Source organism: Acomys minous (genome assembly GCF_964271855.1).
Source record: "Acomys minous genome assembly, chromosome: 18".
Classification (NCBI taxonomy): Eukaryota; Metazoa; Chordata; class Mammalia; order Rodentia; family Muridae; genus Acomys; species Acomys minous.
In genome coordinates, this window is record NC_140501.1 from 61,882,148 (window position 1) to 61,903,223 (window position 21,076).

A 21,076-nucleotide genomic window follows, 5' to 3' on the forward strand; every position below is an offset into this window, starting at 1 on the left:
GTTCAACATATATAAGCCAATATATAAGCAAACCGAAATACAAAAACCACTTGACATCTCATTAGATGCAGAAAAGGCCTTTGACAAAATCCAATACCCTTTCATGATAAAAGTCCTGGAGAGATTTAGGAATACAGGGTCATACCTCAACATAATAAAAGTTGATTATTGCAAGCCCATAACCAACATCACCTTAAATGGAGTGAAACTCAAAGCAGTTCTACTCAGGAATAAGGCAAGGTTGTCCACTTTTTTCATACCTATCCAATATAGTATTTGAAGTCTTAGCTAGAGCAATAAGACAACTGAAGAAGATCAAGGGGGAACAAATTAGAAAAGGAGAAGTCAAAATACTTACAAATGATATGATAGTATACTTAAGTGGCCCTAAACACTTAGAGTAGCAGGATATAAAATTAATGCACAAAAATCAGTAAATACACCTTCTGTATACAAACAACAACAGGGAAACAATGACTTTCACAATAGCTTCAAATAATATAAAATATCTTGGGGGTAACTCTAACTGAGCAAGTGAAAGATTTGTACAACAATTTCAAGATACTGAAGAAATTATCAAAAGATAGAAATAGCTCCCTTGGGGCTGGAGAGATGGCTCAGTGGTTAAGAGCACCGTCTGCTCTTCCTGAGGTCCTGAGTTCAACTCCCAGCAACCACATGGTGGCTCACAACCATCTATAATGGGATTTGATGCCCTCTTCTGTCGTACATGTGAATAGAACACTCAAATAAATAAGTAAATAAATATTAAAAAAAAAAAAAAAAAAAAAAAAGAAATAGCTCCCTTACTAATGGATCAGTAGAATTAATATAATAAAAATGGTCTCCTACCAAAAGAAATCTACAGAGTCAATGCAATCCCCATCAAAGTTTCAACACTGCAGACACAGCCAACGCTTCCTCTTCAAGCAGCCGCCAAGATGGCTGAGGTGGAGCAGCAAAGAAATGGACCTTCCACAAGTTCACCTACTGTGGTGTGGACCTGGACCAGCTGAGCAGCTGCCGCAGTTGTACAGCGCCCGCCAGAGGCAGCGCCTGAACCGTCGCCTGAGGCGGAAGCAGCACTCACTTCTCAAGCACTTGAGAAGGTCCAGAAGGAGGCTCCACCCATGAGGAAGCCGGAGGTGGTGAAGATCAACCTGAGGGACACAGTCATCCTGCCTGAGACGGTGGGCAGCATGGTGGGCAGCATGGTGGGCGTGTACAACGGCAAGACCCTCAACCAGGTGGAGATCAAACGAGACCATCGGCCACTACATAGACGAGTTCTCCATCACCAACAAGCCCATGACACACGGCTGGCCTGGTATCGGTGCCACCTCCCATTTCATTCCCCTCAAATAGCCGTGGCCAATAAAGACTCGTGTTTAGTCCCTAAAAACACAAAAACACAAAACAAACAAACAAAAAAACACACAACAACAAACCCAAAACCAAAAAAACAGTTCCAATGCAAATATATATATATATAATCACCCTGCACAAACCACAACTCCAAGTTCATCAAAGACCTCAGGCGACAAAACCAGATACAACAAGCCTAGTAGAAGAGAAAGTGGGGAATAGTCTTGATCTCACAGACACAGAAGAAGACTTTCTGAACACAACACCAGAAGCTCAGGCACTGAGACCAACAACTATAAATGGGACCTCATGAAACTGAAAAGCTTCTGTAAAGCAAAGGGCACCATCATTTGGACAAAGCAGCAGTCTACAGATTGGGAAAACAATTTTGCCAACTACACATCTGATAGAGGGTTAATAGCCAAAATATATAAAAAACTAAAAAAAAAAAGTCAAGAAAAGAATCCAATTAAAAAATGAGGTACAAAAAATAAATAAATAATAAAAAATGAGATACAGACTTTAACAGAGAATTCTCAAAAGAGGAAACTCAAATGGCTGAGAAGCACTTAAAGAAATGTTCAAGGGCTGGAGAGATGGCTCAGTGGTTAAGAGCACTGGCTGCTCTTCCAGAAGACCTGAGTTCAATTCTCAGAAACCACATAGTGGCTCACAACCATCTATAATGTGATCTAATGCCCTCTTTTGGCCTGCAGGTGAACATCCAAATAAAACATTTACATACATAAAATAAATAAGAAATATCCTTAGCCATCAGGGAAATGCAAATCAAAACTACTCTGAGATTTTTATCCTACACCTGTCAGAATGGCTAAGATCAAAAACTCAAGTGACAGCATATGCTTGAGAGGATTTGAAGTCGGGGGAACAGTTCTCCATTGCTGGTGGGAGTGCACACTTGTACAACCATTATGGAAATCAGTGTAGCATCTCCTCAGGACCCAGCTAAGCTGGGCATGGTGGTGCACACCTTTTATTCCAACACTCTGGGAGGCAGAGGCAGGCGGGTCTCTCTGAATTTGAGGCCAGCCTGGTCTACAAGGCAAGTCCAAGACAGCCAGGGCTACAAAGAGAAACCCTGCCTTGAAAAACCAGAAATAAATAAATAAATAAATAAATAAATAAATAAATAAATAAGAAAAAACCCAGCTACACCATTCTTAGGCATATACACAAAGGACTATTCATCCTACTGCAGAGACCTCAAGCATGTTCCTTGCTGCTCTGTTCATAACAGCCAGAAATTGGAAACGACCTAAATGTCCCTCATCAGAAGAATCAATCAACAAAGAAAATATGGCAGTTACACAATGGAGTATTACTCAGCTGTTAAAAAAAGGAAATAAAATTTGTAGGTAAATGGATGGAACTAGAAAAAAAAATATTCTCAGTGAGGTATCCAAGACCCAGAAAGACAACTCTGCTGTGTATTCGCTTATATGTGGATATGAGCTGTTACGTCACTGATAAGCAAGCTACAGTCCATAGAACCGCAGAGGTTAGCTACAGAGCAAGAGATTGGGGTGGGGCAGATAGGTCTCCGGAGGAAAGGGAAGTAGAATAGATAGTTATGGATGGGGGTGGGGAAGTGGAACAGGAGGATCGGGTGGAGAGGGAGACGAGAGAGGGAATCCAGAGAGGAACTACTTCTCCCTGTAGTCCCAAGCACAGATTCTTTACTGCGTCCACAAAATACTGACTCAGAAAACTTAAAAATCTAAAGTAGCATACTGAGAAGCTGAACGAGAACTGTCTGGAATCCGTTGCCTAGGACCTAATTTCCTGCTATCCTTGAAACCTATCTCTGTAATTATCTCCTTTTCGCCTGGCTCCCCTGACGTATGCAGTTGGCCAGAATGTGTTTTCCACCAGCCTCTCATGACTGTGACCGTATCTGGCGGCAGCTCTTTTGTTGTGTTTCGTTGAAAGCTTGGCCACATGATGGTCTCAGACATTTCATTCAACAGGACAGAGAAGCTTCTGGGCCACAGCACCAGACTCCGGGAAAGGAGGAACAGGAAGACAGAGATTTTTAAGTAACCACCTCTACTCTCAGGTTTGGCCCCCTGTAGAAATAAATGTCTGTGAGTAAAATTTACCTCGGTTTTTGAGGGTTTCTAGAATGTACGACGGAGCTGGGATTTTTGGTTACAAAATAAAAACACTTCCCTTTTCTTCCGTGTGTCTCTTTCTGATAACATCATTCAGAGGAATCCATTATAGGCAAAACAAACGATTTTCCTTCCTTCCTTCCAGGCGGGGGTGTGGGGAGCAGTGCTAAAGAAAACTCACAGGTATCCTCCTCCTCAAGACAGGAAGCTGCTAACCCTCTGGTTCACCGATGTGTCAGAACCATTTTCTTAGCTCAAGGAGCCTGCGTGAGCTGATCCAGACGGCTCAGGAGACTGCTGAGAATACATCTCAAATTACAGAAAAACTCAGGTTTAGGAGAAAGGTCAGGTTTAGGAGAAAGGGCAGTGTCGCTCTTGCGACAGTTCAGCCACTGAATTCCCTAGAGGCTAGGGAATCCTGGGAACTTAGTCAGTCTTCTGTAATAGCAACAGCTACAGCATTGAGCCTGCATCTGCTGCTGGGGCACCCCCACCGAGCTATAGCCTGCCTTCCCCCGGAACCCCAGGGCATGAACGTCAAGTGGGGAGGAAAGAAATGCTTTTGCTAGTCCCTGGGGCAAAAGGAGAGCCCTCAGTACAGCCTAACACAGAATGGTGTCCCAGGCTCTTAGCTTCTGCTCAAGGCTAGTCCCGGGCCTTTGTTAGTTGAGTGGGCTTGGGACCTGGACCATCTCCCTAAGGCCCACCAGGCAGAAGCTGAACTTCCCCTTCCCAGCCTCCTTTTCCACGTGCACCAATCCAGATCAGCCTCACTATTTACTAAAACCTGAACATGCGCCGAGATACGTGGTTTTACGTTTACTTGTTTTTCGTGTGGGGATCGAAATGGGGAGAGGATGTGAAGCATGAATATGTGGAGGTCAGAGGTTAACTTGCAGGCATCGGTCCTCTCTCTCCTACCACGTGGATCCAAGGGAAGTAAGACGGATCATCAGGCCGCAAAGCAGGCACCAGTATTCACTCAGCCATCTGCCGACCCAGAAATGTAATTTTAAGAGATACCGATCAATGCAACTACTTAGCCATCAACTTCTCTGTTACTTGTAACTTGGCATTTTGTGTCACCAAGAAGAGCGTCGTCTGGATGCCCTGTTTCACACCTGGCAGAGAGGCCGGCACAATGGCTGCGAGGTCCATGCCTAAAGCCCCAAATAGGCCGCTGTTCTGCCATCATCAGCTTGTGTTGACAGGGTTCTTTAAATTGTGGGGCTAAACCACCACTTTGCAGGTGGTGTTAGGCAGCAGACACTGGAATAATGATTGCTCTTAATCCCACAGGAATTTTTGCTGGGGCCAGGGAGCCTCACACTTTGGGGAAATTAGAGCCACTGGGCTGATTCAAACATTCCATTCTAGCTTTGGTTTAAAAAAAAAAAAAAAAAGAGCACAACTGTTATAGCATAAATATGGCCCAGGTGGAGCTCAGTGTAGAAAACTAAGTGGAATCTGAAAAAGAAATGTAGGCACAGATTACCCCCTTCGAAACTAGAGGGTAGGTCTTTCAGACTTTGAGACCATAAAAATAACGTATCATCTGGAACACTAAGTTAGAAGGAGCTGTGTCAAGAATGTCCTTATCTTGTTTCTACCTACATGCCTGTTCTTCCTTTAAGGATTTATGGCTGATGTGGACTAGGTTTCTAACCAGTCCTCTAGAGCCCATGTAGACTAGCCAAGTGCCTACACCTGAGCCTGTACCCTAACTCCCCTGGTCACTGGAATGGAAGGCCAAGGAACTCAGGAAGCAACAGTGTGCAAAAACGAGTCAGGAGAGACCCACACAGCACAGATGCTCAGAGGCACAACCCCACACAGGCACACCCCCACGACCATCCTGTCAATATTCCCAATGCTCCTTTGATTTCAGTTCAACTTCAAGGTTGAAGACGTTGATTCACTCAACACTTTTACACTTATTTTTATGTGCATTGGTGTTTTGTCTATGTCTGTGTAAGAGTATCTGTGTGTTACAGACAGGTGTGAGCTGCCATGGAGGTGGTGGGATTTGAACCCAGGTACTCTGGAAGAGCAGCCAGTGCTCTAAACTGAACAGAACTCTACAGCCCCTAAACAAACATTTATTAACACCTAGGTACTTGTTATAGGGAGGGGGTGGGGGATGACCGTATGCGCTGCTCTTGTAACAAGGGGCCGTTAAAAGCAGAATGGGGCAGATATGCATAAAGAAATCTGTAAAGACTGAAATCCCGGGTCTCTGGAAGGCTGCTATTTCCACTTTTCACCTCTCTCTTGGCTGAACCGGAAACATGTCGATAGAGGAGCCTGGAACTTCTTCAGTCAGATAGATAGAGCTGGTCTCGCCGTGAGTCGGTCCTAGTAGGTCAGTCCTTTAAGGCAGGCAGGCCCGCGAGCCCATCTTAGCCGACAGTCTCTCCAGCTACAGACCACACCCTGGGGAGGAGGGCTGGGCTGTACGGCCCATTGTGTACTTAGCACATGGCTAAGTGCCTGAAGCGGATCAACAGTTGTCTCCACGGACGGAGTAGCTCTCCACAAAGGTGTCCTGTTTGTACTTAGGCTACAAATGACCGAAAGGGCAAGTGAAACTTACATCTTGGTGATTGAGAATAGTGAGTCTAAAATGATGACTTGTGTGTTTTATTCCTAATTATTTTGTGCATTCTTAAAATCCAAATGGGGCCTGGTGTGATGCCACACTCCTTTAGTCCCTACATTTGGGAGGCTGAGGCAGGTGGATCTCTATGAAATAGAAGCCAGCCTGGTCTTCACAGGGAGTTCTAAGATAGTCATAGCTACGTAACTGATCCCACCTCAAAAAAAAAAAAAATCAAATGCAAATTTATGGCTTCCTTTTAGCTTTACCAAAGGAAGGAAAAAAAAAAGCCTAAATATTATACTAAAAAAAAAAACCACACACCAATCTACTACTTTTCTTATCACCAATTCCTTATCAATAATGCTTACTTAAAAAAAAACTCTGAAAAACTTTCCCAAGTTTTTGACAGAATTACTAAGGCATAACCTATGCCAGTCACATACTTGGTCCTTTTTAAAACAGATACAATTTACTCATCTTACATCCCGATTGTCACCCCTCCTCACTTTCATCTTCCTACTCCCACCTTCCCTCCCTCCCTCTTCTGCTCTACCCCTCCCCCTAGGCTTCTGACATTGGGGCGGGGGGGGGGGGGCGCTCATCTGGACAGCCTGCATCCCCTTCCTGTGTGCCTGCAGTCCCTGCTCTTCCCACAGCCACTGAGACCGAACTGTCCATTGGCTAGAACAGGGGTCTAGGTTCTCTGTCTGCGTTGTCCTTGGTGGTGCATCAGTTTGTGCAGGCACCTGGGTCCAGATGCACAGGTCTTGATGGTCTCCCTGTGAGCTCCCGACCCTCCTTCCACCCGACTCCCCAACACACACATGTGGTTCTCAACTGCTGACCTGACCCAACTAACATAAATCTACAACAAAGTTTGCCTTTAAAAACTCTACATTGTACATTCCAAGAGCCACAAGGATTTTAAAATAAATGCAATCCATACTGCAAGTGTGGCACTATTGCCACCTACTGACAGGAACTTAGAACTACAAATTTGTGCATTTCAGAAGGGGCTGCGAAACAATCAGGAGTTTCAAAAGTTATTCTGATAGGTGGCGAGATGATATTTTCAAACAAGCAACAACAAAAACAAACCACTAGTATGTGGCCAAAGTGGGTATGTTTTATATTGCATGTAGAATCAAGAGGGATACACTACGACTTAGCGAGCTGAGTTTTTTCTAAAAGCAATTGCTATGGAAGCTCCTCTACCAATGAAGATCCTTAATGTAACTTGCAACATCATGTTCTACTTACTGTGCAGAATCTAGAAACTGGAGTGTTCTTGATTCATTGCAGCTTGTAGACTTGGCTAATGCATGAACAGTACAGTCTGTGGTTGGGAGCTGTTTTTTAACCACTCGTACTGGACTGGCCTTAAAGCCACAGACCCTCACTTCCAGAACTTCTCTGACCTTTCCTCGGGAGCACTCGAGTCACAAGAAATCAACCTACACCACATTCAGTCAGTGATGATCTCTTAAACAAATCCAGAACATAGCAGTAGCCTTTGGGAGTACTTCTAGACCATTCTCAGCCTTCTAAAGTGTGCTCCTTAGCATTTAAATGTGTTATCTTGTTTAGAAGTACACTTCGACACACTTATCTTTTTTTCTATACCTACCCTATGGCACAAAGAAAATGTGTAATAGCTGGGCATGGTGACCCATGCCTCTAATCCCACCACCCAGGAGGCAGAGGCAGGCCAGCCTGGTCTACAGAGTGAATTCCAGGATAGCCAGGGCGACAAACAGAAACCGTGTATGGGAAAACCAAAAAAAGAGAAAGACAGAAATGTAAAGTTTTGTGTTAACATTGTTGTGCAGTTTTGAGTTGGGCTTTAAAAACTAAAGCTGTTTTGCCTTCACACTGCAAGAAAACATGCTTCTAAGTGAATCGCAAGGATTCACTGTCAATTTGTGGTGTGTACTGTAACCTAGCTCAATTTGGAACGCCAGAATCAGAAGCCCAGGCAATACTGGACTTCATAGACCAAAAATCCTGTCACTATTATGTCACTGTGCTGCAACCGAGAATGTGGTCAGCTTGGCGCTCAGCTGTGATACCTCTAGCCTAACACAGCTGAACACCGTGGCACCGCATGTGATCCAATCTGGGGTCTGTAAGGGTCTCATGGACTTAATGCCCAAACACCCATAGTCTGAGTGTCGTAATGGTGGCCCTTCAACACTTTTGGATATTAAACCATTGCAGATTTCAGATTTTCAAAGTAGGAATGCTCAACCGTCGCTACTGTTTATAAGTTAAATCTTACCTTCTATTTTGGCCTCCTTTTCAAAAGGCCTGGATTCATGAGCTTGTAATTCAGTCATCAGGATTTCCCCTGCCTTTTACTGTAGGGACATTTTCCTATCTAGTTCATCTCATGGTGTGGGAAGCTTCCAAATGAAGATAAAAAGAAGAGCAGCTGTTTCTACTCCCAGCCACCCTGCCCCCAATAAAGGGAGCTGACCTACTGCAGACATACACTTCCACGCTGGTAATGCTCTGAAACTGGTGTAATCCCAAGGACACAGCAGAACAGAACTAGCAACACAACCTACTCCTAATATGCATGATGGCTTGCTTTTCAGGGGTAAAATGAAAATCCTGTAATTTAGTTAAGGAAATTCATTCTTTAAAATGCTTTCACACATGAAAGTCGTGGGGTTTTTGTTTTGTTTTTGTTTTGAGGGCAACTAAAGTAACTTGCGGTCAATGGTAGCTCCCAACAAAAGCAGAGCCCTTAAAAATAGCTTGCCCGATAAAAATGTTCATGTTTAGTAATGTAAGACTGTATTTAAGACACTTCAGCCAGTCAGGGTCGCAGACTAAGTGGACCTATGTTAGAGCAGTACAAGCTCAATCTTAACTCTGTTCTCCCTATCATTTCAGCCCTTTATGCTCCACATACATGAGCTACCCCGGTTTGCGAATCACAACTGGCCAGGACAAAGGGAAGCAGTGTACATCAGAAAGCAGAGAGCGTGCACATCCTCCTGTTTCAGTAGTAACACACTGGTAACCACTCCATTTCATGAAAGGAAAACATGAACTACGATTTGAGTAAAAAGTACTTTTATGGGGGAAAAAAAAAGGCTGAGCGTCTTGCCTAGAAAAATCCTTTAATATCTCATGTTACCTAATACAGTAAAAGCCTTCTGAAATTCGTTGAGAATTCGGTTTGCATGGGAAATCCACCTGCCTCAGAGTGGCTAGTCATCTTTTTCATTGAACGATTTCAAGTGGCAAAATCGTTCAGAACAGAAAAATATAATATCTTCAATAGACATCTCAAGACAATAAAGTTGTATTTACAGGATGCTGTCTATAATCAGAAATCACCAAGAAGCGAAAATAAACTATCATTTCATTGTCCTTTCTCTCAGCAGTCAGTTTTGGCTACACACTAAGGAGCGCCAAGAACCAAAGAAATATGTTCCAGGCGAAATAAATGTCCCAGAACAATATTCATAAAATAAATTTCTTTCCCCCTGAGAATCAAGTAGATCAATCATCGGATTGCATGAGACACAGACAAGCTCTACGTCCTCTATCATGTAAGGTCAAAATTCTGTAGGCATTTCTGCTCAGAAAAGCAAAATGTACAAACCATAAAAACTAAATAGCAAGACACGGTGCTTAGTACCATGGCAGAGATTTATGGTATTTGGTAAAATATACATGTGACACTTGTGGGTGAGTTTATTGCTTTTTGATGGGCTATAGCACCACTCTGAAGAATAAAAGATGGTTAGGGCTAACCAGCCTTTAATCACAATATGCATTTCTAGTAAAAGTGCTTCAGAAGGAGTGCTGTAAAGCTAAGAAACATCTGCATTCTGATTTAAGTGTTTCCAGCTTCATTCAACAGGCGAGTGAGGAGAGGGGTGTTCCTGTCTTAGTAAAGTAACCTGTACTGGATTTGCTACTGTCAGTCTGATGATTCAAATATAAAACCAAGGGACTGAAGTTATTCAAACTTACAAAAAGTTAGAAGACTGTAAATTGTCATGCCAAAAACATTTCACATAGTTATTGCTTAAACAAGCAGTAGCTAATACCTGTGAAAATTCCAAAATCATGATTGAGAAAATTTCTTTACTATGCTAAAGTTGATCCTAAGCGAGAGAGTAATAGGTAAGGTCTGTGTAGATACTGTCTAGTCACTGTAGAAAACAGGCTAATTTCCCTCAGAACTATTTGAAAACTAGTATCACCACGGTGATTTCAGGATTCAGAAATAAGAATGTAACATTACACATGCCATACAAAGTCAGCCAAATAATTGGTGATAATTTTCAGCTACTACTTTACTCAGTATAATTTGAAGCAAATTTCCTTAATCTAAAAGTTATGAACAGATAAACTGCTATGCAGAAGCACAAAGACATTTTAAATGTAATCTTCTATAAGAAGTAATTAAAATTTCAAAGCCAAACAATCTAGTATCCTGTATGACTTCTCTGAGACTGACTTTATCCACCAGTTTTTACTTCTACAAGCATCTGGAGTAATCAGCATTCTCCACTGGTAATCTCTGTAGGAAAATGTGACACTATCTCCCTTCAAGTACCGTGACTTTCTAAAATGACTATTTCAGGAGTGGCATTTCTAAAAATAATTCCGCCCTGCATATGCATCAGTCACTTTTGGAAGCAGGCACAAGAATTCTAAGAGTGGTAAAACTTGAGAGTGCTATACAAGTTGTAGTGCAGCCTGATCTACACACCCCTGGTGGGAGGCGGGGCTGGGGGCGTGGTCATCTCATATACGGATGGCTGACTGACATGGGGAAAGAGAAGAGTCTTCTTACACTGTCTCAAGACATTTTACAAAGAAAAATGCCTTAATCTTGTCTTCAAGTTATAGTCATTCTCTCTCTACTTACACATATATACATACTTTTTTTTTTAATTAATGGGGTGATGCAGAAAGTCACAAGTGAGAAAAGGACACTAAGTTTTAATAAGGGGAACATAAGTTGTTTCCACCAGCATAAGTTCACATTACAGAACACCAGTATCGACAGCATTCTCTTGTCTATTTTTGGTACAGAAGATGGTATCTCTCTACATAACCTGGTAAGGCTTCAGTAACTAAAACATAAAACAAACAAAAAACTCAAACAAAACAAAAAAACCCCAGCCTATTAGTTTACAGTTTATTTTAAAAATTCTGAAAGACACTGCAAGTTCTAAACTTGAGTAGTGCTACCCACACACAACCATCTGGTCAAGAACGCAATAAAAGCACGCCCTAAGGAGGGAGCTTTGCAACGGTAGAGCAGTGCAACAGGAAAAACTTATACATGGCACATTCTCTTCATATTTTGTAATGTAAAAAGTTACAAACATACCTAATCAAATAAATAATAAAAAAAGAATTCAATGTATTTGTTAAGTATCCTAAAACCACTACATAGAATAATGGCAACTTTCACTCACAGATTATTTACATGGTAATACCCAGTGTGGGTACATTGCTACAAAACTCAGAACAGGAGGAGTAACCTTGAAATGTTTCCTGTAAAGATCTAGCAGCACGACTATCTAATGCTGAGCTATCCCACTGCTTCTGAAATGGTCCTTTTAGTCTGTGTCTTCATCCAGTTCATAATTGTCTTTATCATAAATATCTTTTACTAGAAGAACCCGTACAAGCATATTTTCCAAGGTGTTCCGGTCCAGGGAAGTAGATGTGTACCAGACAGGGCTATCTGTAGAACTAGAACATTCTGGTTGCAAATAAAAAACATCCATTCTCTGATTAAGATTCTGTGGACTTTGGAGAAAAAGAGAAAAAAAAGGTCAATTTCATAGAACATGACAAAATCCTCCACAACTTGACTTCTTTGAAGAATGACTACAATAACATTTTATCAGTAAACTGTTCTTAAAGTTTTTGTGATAAAGGATTGGTTCCCTCCTATAATTAAAATCCTGTATTTCATGGAATCTAAGACTCCATTAACATGCATATTATTATTTTAGTTGTTACTGTAATATGCAAATTATAATCTGAAATGCATTAGCTTAACTAATTGTGCATGTCCATTTCAGGAAAAACAAAATATGAAAAATGTGGCTTAAAATGATGAAAATATACAACACATAAAAATTCTTACAGCATTATACAATAGAAGAAACATTAAATACCAAGAAGACAATACCAAAAAAGGAATCCTGGCAAATAATCACCAGCACTGGAAATCCATGAAACTAAACCAAAGGTCCAGAATAGAGCAAGAAAGCTACCCTTACGACTCGGTTAAAAACATGGCCATGCCGAGGGGACAGTCATGCTTTCACAAGCTCTGAGGGGCACCCTGGAAAGTGCACTATGGTTTGGGAAGTTGTTTATAAAGTATAGGCCACCTCTGCACCTGCTGATCGTTAGAGCACTGACTTAACCAACACTCACACTTAAAGCAGTTCCCAGTGCCTGCTGCTTTCAGGCAGTGAAACACTGCAGACCCAAAAAACCTGTGACAGTTACAAAAGTTTGTGTCTCTGCTTGGCGGCAACACAACTGCTCTAACCCTCTAGTTTCAGGACAAGATCACACGTGCTACTTTTAGTCAAGAGTGATTTCTTAGCATGGACTAGAATCCTAAACTATATGGGCTAGGTATTTCACAATGGGACTCTAAATTATAGTTGAATATAACTTTGGAATACAGAAGTCCATTTAAGTGAGCAGAATTTTTAAAAATTATTTAAAATCCCATCCCTTCTTAATAGTGCTAAACTTAGACAAACATCTCTGAGAGTACCAGTTGGGATGTAGCTCAGTGGCAGAGCACTTACCTAGTGCGCTTGAGGCCCCACGTTAAACTCCCCATGCTACAAAAGTCTAGTCAAATATCATTAATGTTCACCTTTTAGACAAGTAGCATTCAAACATTTTCACAGGACATCTAGAAGGGTTGGCTGTGTTTTCAATTTGTTCAAACACTGGCTCATCATCTTCATGTTTCCGTTTTCCAGTAGCAATTTTATCTTTAACAACAACAACAACAACAACAACATCAACGAAAGTAAGCCTCCTAAAACCAATCTTTTTTTCTTTCTTTCTCTTTTTTTTTTTTTAGACAGGGTCTCTCTGTAGCCTTGGCTGTCCTAGACTTGATTTGTAGACCAAGCTGGACTAAAACTCACATCAATCCACATCTTTTTTTCTTTCTTGTGTCATGTATGAAATGTGTGAATGAGGGTGAGAAAACTTGTCGTCCGTCCTCGTCTTCCACCTGCCCAAGGCAGGGCTGCTTCTGTTTCTGCTGCGGCACTGCATGCATACTCTAGGCTAGCTGGCCTATGAGCTTCCTGGTGATTCTCCTATCTTTGTCTCTCCATTCCTAACTCTCCTGTATCTGGCTTTTTATGTGGCTCCAGGAATTCCAATTCAGATGGTCACACTTGCACAACACACAGTTTTACCCACCGAGTTCTCCCACAGCCCCCTACAACCAATTCTGAGGTAAGACATTCCTATTTACCCTTAGTGCCCGTTTTAGCAGTACAGAGCTAAGTGCAGAGTTTTCTCTATGGCAGCTTTTTTTTCTTTTCTTTCTTTCTTTTTTTTTTTTTTGGTTTTTTGAGACAGGGTTTCTCTGTGTAGCCCTGGTTGTCCTGGACTCACTTTATATACCAGGCTGGCCTTGAACTCACAGCGATCTGCCTACCTCTGCCTCTCTAGTGCTACGATGAAAGGCGTGTGCCACCCCCCAAATCCCTCAGCTTGTTTTGTTTTTGAGACAAGGTCTCTCTCCGTAGCCTTGGCTGGCCTGGAGCTCGCTATGTAGACTAGGCTGGCTTGGAACTCAGAGATCCTCCTGCCTTTGACTCAGTGCTACGATTAAAGGTGTGCACCACCACGACCGGTGCATTATCGTCTTTTGAGGTGTGTTTTGTTATAATAAAAGTTCTCCCAAAATGCTGCTCACTCTCTGGTGTCTGCAAAGTTCTTTAATCTGATGCACATTAGTCACATGCACCACCACACCCGGCTCCATGGTAGCTTTTGGTAATGTACAGTTTTTCCAAGAAAAGAAACCAAGAAGCTGAGAATGTAGCTCAGTTGGTAGAGGGCTTGTCTAAATGCATGAGGCCCCAGTTTGAACCTTAGCTCAGCATAAATATAGGTTTTAGCAGTTCACACCTGTAGTCTTAGCAGACGGAGGATCTCAGATCCAGCAGTCTAAACTAGAAATCCTATCTCAAAACAAAACAAACTACTACAACAGAAGATATGACATTTTTAAAAGATGCAGTTTGAAAGCAAAGCAAAGTGGGTCTCTAGGATGTCTAGACCATCCTGGTCTACACATGGAGTTCCAGACTAGCTAACGCTACATAGTAAGGCTTTATCTCAAACAAAACATAGAAGAAGCTTTTGTGTTTTTAGGAAAGCAATTGTCTTTAGTCTCTTAAAGAATGGTTTTGGTGGGCTTTAGTAAAAAAAATTTGAACATTCCTACCACAGACAATTTCCACATAAAAATGCTATACGATCAGGGCCACTGACAGATTCGGAGGCTAAGCGTACTTATTACACAAGACCTGGATTCAGGTCCCAGCACTGGCATGGTGGCTCACAACCAGTCATACCTGCAGTCCCAGGGGATCTGACACCCTCTATGACACCTGTGGGCACTAAACATGTGTGATGCACACATACACTCATGTAGGAAAAGCACACTCATTCCATAAAAATAAAACTTGTTTTTAAAACAAAGTTACACTACCTTCATTGTCTGTTCCACATAAGGAAGACACCTGATAGCGAAGACATGCTTTATTTTCCATTGTTAAAGGATTTTTTTTCCAATGCCTAAACACAGTGCCAAAGGAAAGTCTTAAGTGTTGTTCCACTGTTTTCAGGCCAAAGTACTTAGTGTTAAAGTAGAAGAGGGTGTTCAAAAGAGCTATTGGAGAGTGTGATCCTAGTTGTTTTATCCTCCAGAGATAGTCCTCTTCAACTCGAGAGAATATTGACCCTTAAATAGAGAAAACTACTTTAAAAGAATGATAAATACCACAAGCAGTTTCATTTTACCACCTAGAAATGAAGTGAATTTAAAACAGCCCTATGTCAATCTACTCCTCACATTAGGTCAGTGTGAATGAACCTCGGAATTGTCTCCTGGCTCTTTTAACAACACACAGGTTGGGACACAGGCTAGGACACCACCACCCCAGAGTAAGGTATTGGACGCTTGGCTTTGTCCTTCAGTAGGACAAGCACATTATGATCAGAAAATAATTTAAGTCTGTGTAATTCTTGAAAACATATGATTCTCATAAACGAATAAATGTTTAACATATGTATTATAGGTCTTATGTCTAGCTTTGCACTAAGTAGGTCACAGGTTTTCCAAAGTTCCTCACAAACATTACTTACTGACTGTATTTATCTGCAATGAGCTCTTATAGTGTAACTTAAATTACTTCCTAAATGCATTTAACATACTTTCTGCAAAAACAACAATTCCATTATCAACTATCAATACATATTTAAAAGAGCATTACCATCTGGAAGTATGCTTGGTTGCCAACTTCGGAGTATTTTATTCAGTTCTTGCTCAAACATCTGGTATCCTGGATCAATAAATATGTTGTCCTTTCGATTACTACCACATAAGTACTACAAAAAAATTATTGAAGGAAAACCAGCTAATTATAAACCGTGAATGTATTGCACTTTGCATTTCTTAAGAAAAAAAAAGCTTTATGTTTAAGAAAACCAAGCATTCTAATAAAACACAAGGCCTTGGTTATGTGTACAAGTTGAAAAAGCATAAAAATTAACCTGTTGCTTAAAATATGCAAAGCTGGAAAGTATAACAAAAAAATCCTGAATATAAAACCTGGGTAAAAATCATCAGTCTGGAGCCAGAGATGGAGCATCAAGTCAAAGCATTTGCCATGCAAAAGCCTGACAAGCCAAGTTAGGTTTTCAGAACTCACTGGCCGGGCAGGGGTGGCACACACATTTATTTAATTCCAGCCTGGTCTACAGAATGAGTTCCAGGACAGCCAAGGCTACAAAGAGAAGCCCTGTCTCGGGATGGGGGCAGAGACTGTCCTCTGACTGCCACCTGTGCAATGTGGCACACACCTACCCTCATCATACAAACATATCACACATTACATACACACACTCTCATTAGTCTGTCAGACAAAATATGAGTTGTTTATATCATACATGGAAAAAACATACATTTTACAGACTAATTAATGATGAAAGGAAAACCCCGAGGAGCTGGCTGGCTGTTCTCCCCTTCCTCTGCCAATCAAGTGTGTGTGCATGTTCACACTTTTGAAAATGCTGACGACCTGACCAGGGATGACCTAACAAGGTAGAACACAGGCCTAGTGTACTCAAGAGTCTGGACTTTATTTCTAGTATAGCAGAAAACAAAACAGAATCCATCTTTTTAGCTGAAAACTAATCAATTTATAGAAGAATCCAGGACCTTTCCGGTATGACTTTTACTCTACACTTCACACCCATATTCCAGCCATGTTAAACATGGTTCCTGGGAAACTGCACCCTGACTCTGTCATCTAGAAATATCATTCTCCTGTTATCCCTTCTGTCTTTAAATTTTCAAAAAGGTCAATTTAAAAAGCCTTTCATATTGGTACACATTGTATGAGTGTGTGTAAATGCATGTGGAGCCAGAGGTGAATGCTTAGTGCCTTCCTTAAGCGTGTCTCCACCTTTTTGTGAGACAGGATGCCTCACTGAACATGGCGCTCACTTGACTGAGGAGACTGCCTGGCCAGGAAGCTGCAGGGAGCCGCAGGGAGCCTCCTGTCTCACCTGCCCAGTGCTAGAGTTATAACCTACACCACCAACAACACCTGGCTTCTTACATGGGCGCTGGGAGCCCAAATTCAGGTGTTCATGTTTGTACTGCGAGCTCTCTAACCAAATGCGCTATCGCCTTTTACTCATATACTTGAGTCAAATTAATCTGCTCCACAACTGGGCTACCAATACTCTTAGTTAGAACTACTTCAGATACTTGAGTAAAGCACACTACAGTGGCCTCACTGCCCATAACTCACAGCCCTCCTGCTTCCCATGTGCCACATGTACCACCATTCCTGCTTTATAAAGACTTTTAAGTCAAGCTGCTCAGACTCTACTTGATTATTCTGAGGCAGGGCTATGTAGCCCAGGCAAGCCTGGGACTCACTTTGTAGTCCCGGCTGACCTCACACTCACGTGCCTACATGCCTACATGCCGCAGCCTTCTATGTACTGTGGTGCCACATTTCGCCCAGAGTCAAAACTTATGAGCTATGTAATTTGGACAAGCTACTCCTTAACTCATCGTCTCTCCTTATAAACAAGGCAAAAGTAAGAGTAGGTACATCTAACATTTAACATGGGTACATAGACAATCAATTACTAGCAGTCAGTAAAGGTAATCTATCAACAGGAGCATCTCAATTTCCAAAGGCCACGCCAATCAATATCTAGTAAACAGAAAAAACTAAAATGAAGGATTAGCAAAATTCAAGTTCACGTCACAAATATTATAAATATATTTATATTATTTAAATAACACAGTCTTACAGGAGGGAGTTTTAGGAGCTGGGATCAGGCTGTAAAGTGATTAAATAAATAAAAGATTTTTATTCAACAAGGGAAGAAATATGCAGTCTTAGAACTTAATGAATAAAAGAAAGTTGTTTATATGTATTTTAGTAATTACTAAAAACTCATTTGTATAGAATTGAAATTAACTACATAGGCCATTATTTTACTATACTTAAATATAACAAACATTGTTCACAGCTTTAAAACAAAAGCTTACTACACTTCCACCTATAAAATACTCAAAGGGTAAAATCCTACAAGAAATTCTGGAATGATGTCAAGTTTTTATCTAGGAAAGCTGGGGAGACAGCTCAGTGGATGAGAACCATCCTAGCAGCCTAAGGACATGACCTGAAATCCTAGCACCTACATGGAAGGCTAGGAATGGCTGCATATATCTATAACTCCATCACGCAGGGGTGGAAGAATTCCTTTAAATTTGAGGTCTCCGTAGAGTTATAGCCCAGCCTTGACTGTACAGTGAAGCCCTGCTTCCATAAACAGAACAAGCTTTCTAACTGGCATGTTTAAACCAGTTGGCTAATTTAAATTGTATAATTGCCTAGTTTTTTCTTCTTCTTGCTCTGGAAGTCTAAATTACTTATTCCTTTGTTCTTTATGAAATAGTCTGATTCCTAACTAAACTATCCAAGAAACTACAAGGCAGAAATCAACAATAATACAAATGAAAGAGTATGCTCTTCCAACATTAAAAGAAAATTAGATGCTGGGTGGTGGTGGACGCCTTTAATCCCACCATTTGGAAGGCAGACGCAGGAGGATCTTTGTGACTTCCAGGTCAGCCTGGTCTACAAAGTGAGTTCCAGGACAGCTAGGGCCACATACAGAGAAACTCTTGTCTCGAAAAGAAAGACAGCCAGAGAGAGACAGAGACAGACACACAGAGACAGAGAGAGACAATTAGAGAATGATTAACAGAATAAATAATTGTCTAGAACTTTTTCTCCCTTTCCCACTGAACTCTGGTGTTCTGTTTCATATAGAAAAATAGTTGATCTTTACATTTACACGGTCAAAAATAATGACAGATGAACAAGGGACATGTATAGTCACATTGCTAGTGTAAGTTGGGTATAAATACTTATATCCTGTATTTATATATAAATATCAGCAACTCTAAAGGGAACTCTGTAGCTAACAGTTTATGAATTCATTTACTTGCAACTACTAAAAGATGATGTTATCTCCAAATACACAACCCTGTTAGATTCTTCACAAAGATGCATGAGGCTGGGCATGGTGGTGCACATGCTATTCCAACACATAAGGGGCAGAGGCAGGTGGGTTTCTGGGAGTCCCAGGTCAGCCAGGCCTGCACAGTGAGATCCTGTTAAACTGGAAAGGGGACATTTGCGTTAAGTCACTTGTTTTTGTTGTTGTTGTTTTGATCACAATACTAAAGAACTTGAAACAGTAAAGAAGATACATACTGTGTTACAGAAAAGCACAAAATATCTAGGAAAATCTTCTATATACCCTAAGTATTTCCAAAAAGATTATATTCTTGATAAACCAACAGAAATTCCAGAAAACTGAGACTAGACAGATGGCTCACCTAAGAGCACTGCTCAAGTCTTAGGATCAGAGTTCAAATCCTAGCACCCACATCAGGCAGCTCACAAGCACCTGTAAACACCAGCTCCAAGGTATCCGACACTCTTTTATGGCCTCTGTGGGCGCGCGTGCGCGTGCGCACGCACACACGCACACACACACACACGCCAATTCTTAACTTTTTAGAGGCATATTTATATCTACACACTTTACCACCACTGTTCTTAGTAGCATCGTGTTCAGAATCTTACCTCCTGTATACCAAGGCAGAGATAATAGATGCTGTCAGGTGCATAACTCTCTCCATTTGGTCGTCGGATCTCATTGACAAAATGGGCTAACCCATAGTTGAGCTCAGCTGTGGTGTGAGAGAGTAGATCTTCTTTTAACTTTACTGACTTAGCTAAAAAGAAATGAAATAATCATTAACTATTATATGTCTCTGCACTCATTCTGGGCAGCTCATAACTGCCTTTAACTCCAGCTTTAAAACTCTGATGTCCTCGCTTCCACGGGTATGCACACACGCACACAAAATACATTTACAGACATACACATATAGACATAAGTTAAAATTAATTCCTGAGGCTGGAGAGATGACTTATCAGTTAGGATAATAAAACTGAAACACTTACGAGATTTTAACTCATCTAATACCAGAAGATCTTCATCAAGGTGCCTAGTTTTGACCCAATGTTTCCATGCATTCACACCGTATGTATACTTGAAAGGAAAGCTGCATTCTGAGTTGTCAGAACTATCATCATGAGACTGGTATCCTGACACAGCTTTTCTCTTGGTTCCCTATAATAAAATAGCACAGTATATCTTTTCTTTTGAGATTACATTATTCCATGACTTCTATGCAAGTTGTCTTTAAACAAAGAAAACTAAAACAACTCATACTTATTATATGTTAGAACTGGCTAGTATTCTAATAGCTGATAATAGTTAGCCATATTGCTTCTTGAAACCTCATTTCATGAATATGTTTCTATACAAATCACTTCATATATATAAATTGGAATTAATAAAAAAATAAATAGAAGGATTCTAAATGTCAACTTAAAGACTGAAGAACTTTTAAAGAAATTTACTCTTAGTTGACAGTGGTGGCACACACCTTTAATCTTAGCCCTCAGGAAACAGAGGTATACAGATCTCTGAGTTTAAAGGCCAGTCTCTAAAAACTCATTTATAGAATGAGTTCCAGAACAGCTACCCAGAGATCCTGTCTAAAGAAAGCGAGGGAAGGAGGGAGGAAGAGAGGCGGGAGGGAGGGAGGAAGGGAAAGAAGAAAAAGAAAAGGAGGAGAAGGAAGGAAAGGAAGGAAGGAAGAAAAGAGAAACTTACTCTTTACTTGTTTTCTTTTTAGTGCTGAGGATAAAGCCCAGAACCATGTGCATGCTAGGCAAGCACAGTCCACTGATTGACAACATCAGTCCCTTCTTTTCATGTCTGGCAGTCAGGTTGCTTGTCTGTTTTGGAAAAGGGTCTCCTTATTTAGCCCAGTCTCCAACTCACTACTGTCCAGAAAGCCATGAAGACTTAGGGCTACGGGTTTGTATTTTCAGCTCTAGCACTTAGAACAATGACACACTTGAGTTAATGGCTGTGTACAGTACCAAATAAGAGTTCATCCACCCTTTATCATACTGTGGATATTCCTTTTTTCAGTTTTCTTTCTTTCCTTTGAGAAAAAATTGTGAAAGCCATTTTCTTACAGTGTCTTTTGATCTTGTCTTATGTTGGAAGTCAAACACAGAAAGTTGTTGATAGCATATTTAAA

The 21,076-nt window shown here is 41.1% G+C and overlaps 2 protein-coding genes and 1 pseudogene across 9 annotated transcripts in view; 2 read left to right on the plus strand and 1 right to left on the minus strand.

Moving 5' to 3' along the window:
• LOC311588926 (uncharacterized protein MSANTD5) overlaps positions 1 to 21,076 on the plus strand; it is a 179,315-nt gene that overhangs the window by 34,026 nt on the left and 124,213 nt on the right. The gene's annotated exons all lie outside the window — the stretch shown is intronic.
• LOC311589665 (small ribosomal subunit protein uS19-like) lies at positions 942 to 1,365 on the plus strand (annotated as a pseudogene). The gene has a single exon. The product of its transcript is annotated as a small ribosomal subunit protein uS19-like (transcript).
• The window catches only part of ZMYM2 (zinc finger MYM-type containing 2), a 70,355-nt gene continuing 58,486 nt past the window's right edge, over positions 9,208 to 21,076 (minus strand). For 6 of the 7 annotated variants that reach the window (XM_084767123.1, XM_084767125.1, XM_084767120.1 and 3 more), the window contains 6 exons: positions 19,923 to 20,091; positions 19,539 to 19,690; positions 15,630 to 15,744; positions 14,846 to 15,097; positions 12,980 to 13,100; positions 9,208 to 11,883 (listed from right to left, as the gene is read on the minus strand). In XM_084767123.1, coding sequence (XP_084623249.1) covers positions 11,691 to 11,883; positions 12,980 to 13,100; positions 14,846 to 15,097; positions 15,630 to 15,744; positions 19,539 to 19,690; positions 19,923 to 20,091 — 1,002 coding nt within the window. In that variant the 3' untranslated portion in view covers positions 9,208 to 11,690. Of the gene's footprint in view, positions 11,884 to 12,979; positions 13,101 to 14,845; positions 15,098 to 15,629; positions 15,745 to 19,538; positions 19,691 to 19,922; positions 20,092 to 21,076 lie in introns of those variants that run through there. The other variant, XM_084767126.1, reaches the window with a different exon arrangement.